Source organism: Antrostomus carolinensis, unplaced genomic scaffold (genome assembly GCF_000700745.2).
Source record: "Antrostomus carolinensis isolate BGI_N321 unplaced genomic scaffold, ASM70074v2 scaffold33471, whole genome shotgun sequence".
NCBI classification, from domain to species: Eukaryota; Metazoa; Chordata; class Aves; order Caprimulgiformes; family Caprimulgidae; genus Antrostomus; species Antrostomus carolinensis.
This window is the reverse complement of record NW_010294054.1, coordinates 1-1,868: the sequence shown is the minus strand read 5'-3', so window position 1 is coordinate 1,868 and position 1,868 is coordinate 1. Positions and strand designations below refer to the sequence as shown.

Here is a 1,868-nt window from a genome sequence, read left to right as displayed (position 1 = left end):
CCCAGCGCTGCCAGCGCCCCGCAGAGCAGCCCCAGTGCCCGCAGGTCCAGCAGCAACCTCAGAGCTAGCAGCCAGCCCAGCGTGGCTACCAACAACAACAGTGCCCGACGGAGCCCTGAGGGCTCCTGGCCTGGCATGGTGGCGCTGGGCAAGGGGAACTGCCCTGGGGTTAGGGGTGGGGTGGGTCAAAGCTCAACTGGGCAGGCTCCTCACTGGGCACTGGAGCTTGTTAGGGCTCAAGGGAGCAGCATCCTTACTGGGCACCAGGGCCCAACTGAGCAGGCTCCTTTACTGGGAACCAGGGCCCAAGAGAACCAGCTTCTTTAACGGGCACTGGGGGCCCAACTGAGCAGGCTCCTTTACTGGGAACCCGGGCCCAAGAGAACCAGCTTCTTTAACGGGCACTGGGGGCCCAACAGATCCAGCTCCTTTACTGGGAACCCGGGCCCAAGAGAACCAGCTTCTTTAACGGGCACTGGGGGCCCAACAGATCCAGCTCCTTTACTGGGAACCCGGGCCCAAGAGAACCAGCTTCTTTAACGGGCACTGGGGGCCCAACAGATCCAGCTCCTTTACTGGGAACCCGGGCCCAAGAGAACCAGCTTCTTTAACGGGCACTGGGGGCCCAACAGATCCAGCTCCTTTACTGGGAACCCGGGCCCAAGAGAACCAGCTTCTTTAACGGGCACTGGGGGCCCAACAGATCCAGCTCCTTTACTGGGAACCCGGGCCCAAGAGAACCAGCTTCTTTAACGGGCACTGGGGGCCCAACAGATCCAGCTCCTTTACTGGGAACCCGGGCCCAAGAGAACCAGCTTCTTTAACGGGCACTGGGGGCCCAACAGATCCAGCTCCTTTACTGGGAACCCGGGCCCAAGAGAACCAGTTCCTTTACTGGGCACTGGGGCTCACCAGCACCCAAGAAACCAAGCTCCCTTACTGGGCACTGGGGGTCCAATAGACCCAGCTCCTTTACTGGGAACCGAGGCTCACCAGGATCCAACAGACCAGGCTCTTTTACTGGGCACTGGGTTCACCAGGACCCAACAGACCCAGTTCCTTTACTGGGCACCAGGACCCAATAGACTCAGTCCCTTTACTGGGCACTGGGGTTCCAATAGACCAGGCTCCTTTACTGGGCACCAGGGTTCATTGGTGGCCCAACAGACCAGGCTCCTTTACTGGGCACCAAGGCTGAAAAGACCACACAGACCAGGCTCCTTTCCCAGGCAACAAGGCCCAACAGACCCAGCTCCTTTACTGGGCACTGGGGTGTCAATAAACCCAGCTCCTTTACTGAGAACTGAGGCTCAACAAGGCCCAACAGACCCAGCTCCTTTTCTGGGCACTGGGGGCCCAGCACACCCAGCCCCTTTACTGGAAAATGGGGGCCCAACAAGGCTCAACAGACCAGGCTCCTTTACTGGGCACTGGGCTCACCAGGGCCCAAAAGACCCAGCCCCTTTACTGGTCACTGGGGGCCCAGTAGACCCAGCTTGTTTACTGGGAACTGAGGCTCAACAGACCAGGATCCTTTACTGGGCACTGGGGGTCCAACAAGGCTCAACAGACCAGGCTCCTTTACTGGACACCAGGGCTCACTGGTGGCCCAACAGACCCAATTCCTTTATTGGGCACCAAGACCCAAAAGACCCAGTCCCTTTACTGGGCACCAAAGCTTATTGGTGGCCCAACAGACCAGGGTCCTTTGCTGGGCACTGGGATGCCAATAGACCCAGCTCCTTTACTGGGAACCAAAGCTCAACAACGCGCAACAGCCCGGGCTCCTTCACCGGGAGCCGAGACCCCGCAGCCCGGGCTCCCTCACCGGGCGCCGGGGCGGAGCTGCCCAGGCCGCTCAGCGAACC

General features: G+C 60.1%; 1 protein-coding gene across 1 annotated transcript in view; it reads right to left on the bottom strand.

Moving 5' to 3' along the window:
• Window positions 1–137, bottom strand: part of LOC104532333 (sorting nexin-19-like) — a gene marked incomplete at its 3' end in the record, with an annotated part of 3,476 nt that extends 3,339 nt beyond the window's left edge. The window contains 1 exon segment of the mRNA XM_029087355.1: window positions 1–137. Coding sequence (XP_028943188.1) covers window positions 1–137 — 137 coding nt within the window.
• Window positions 138–1,868: the final 1,731 nt, after the last annotated feature.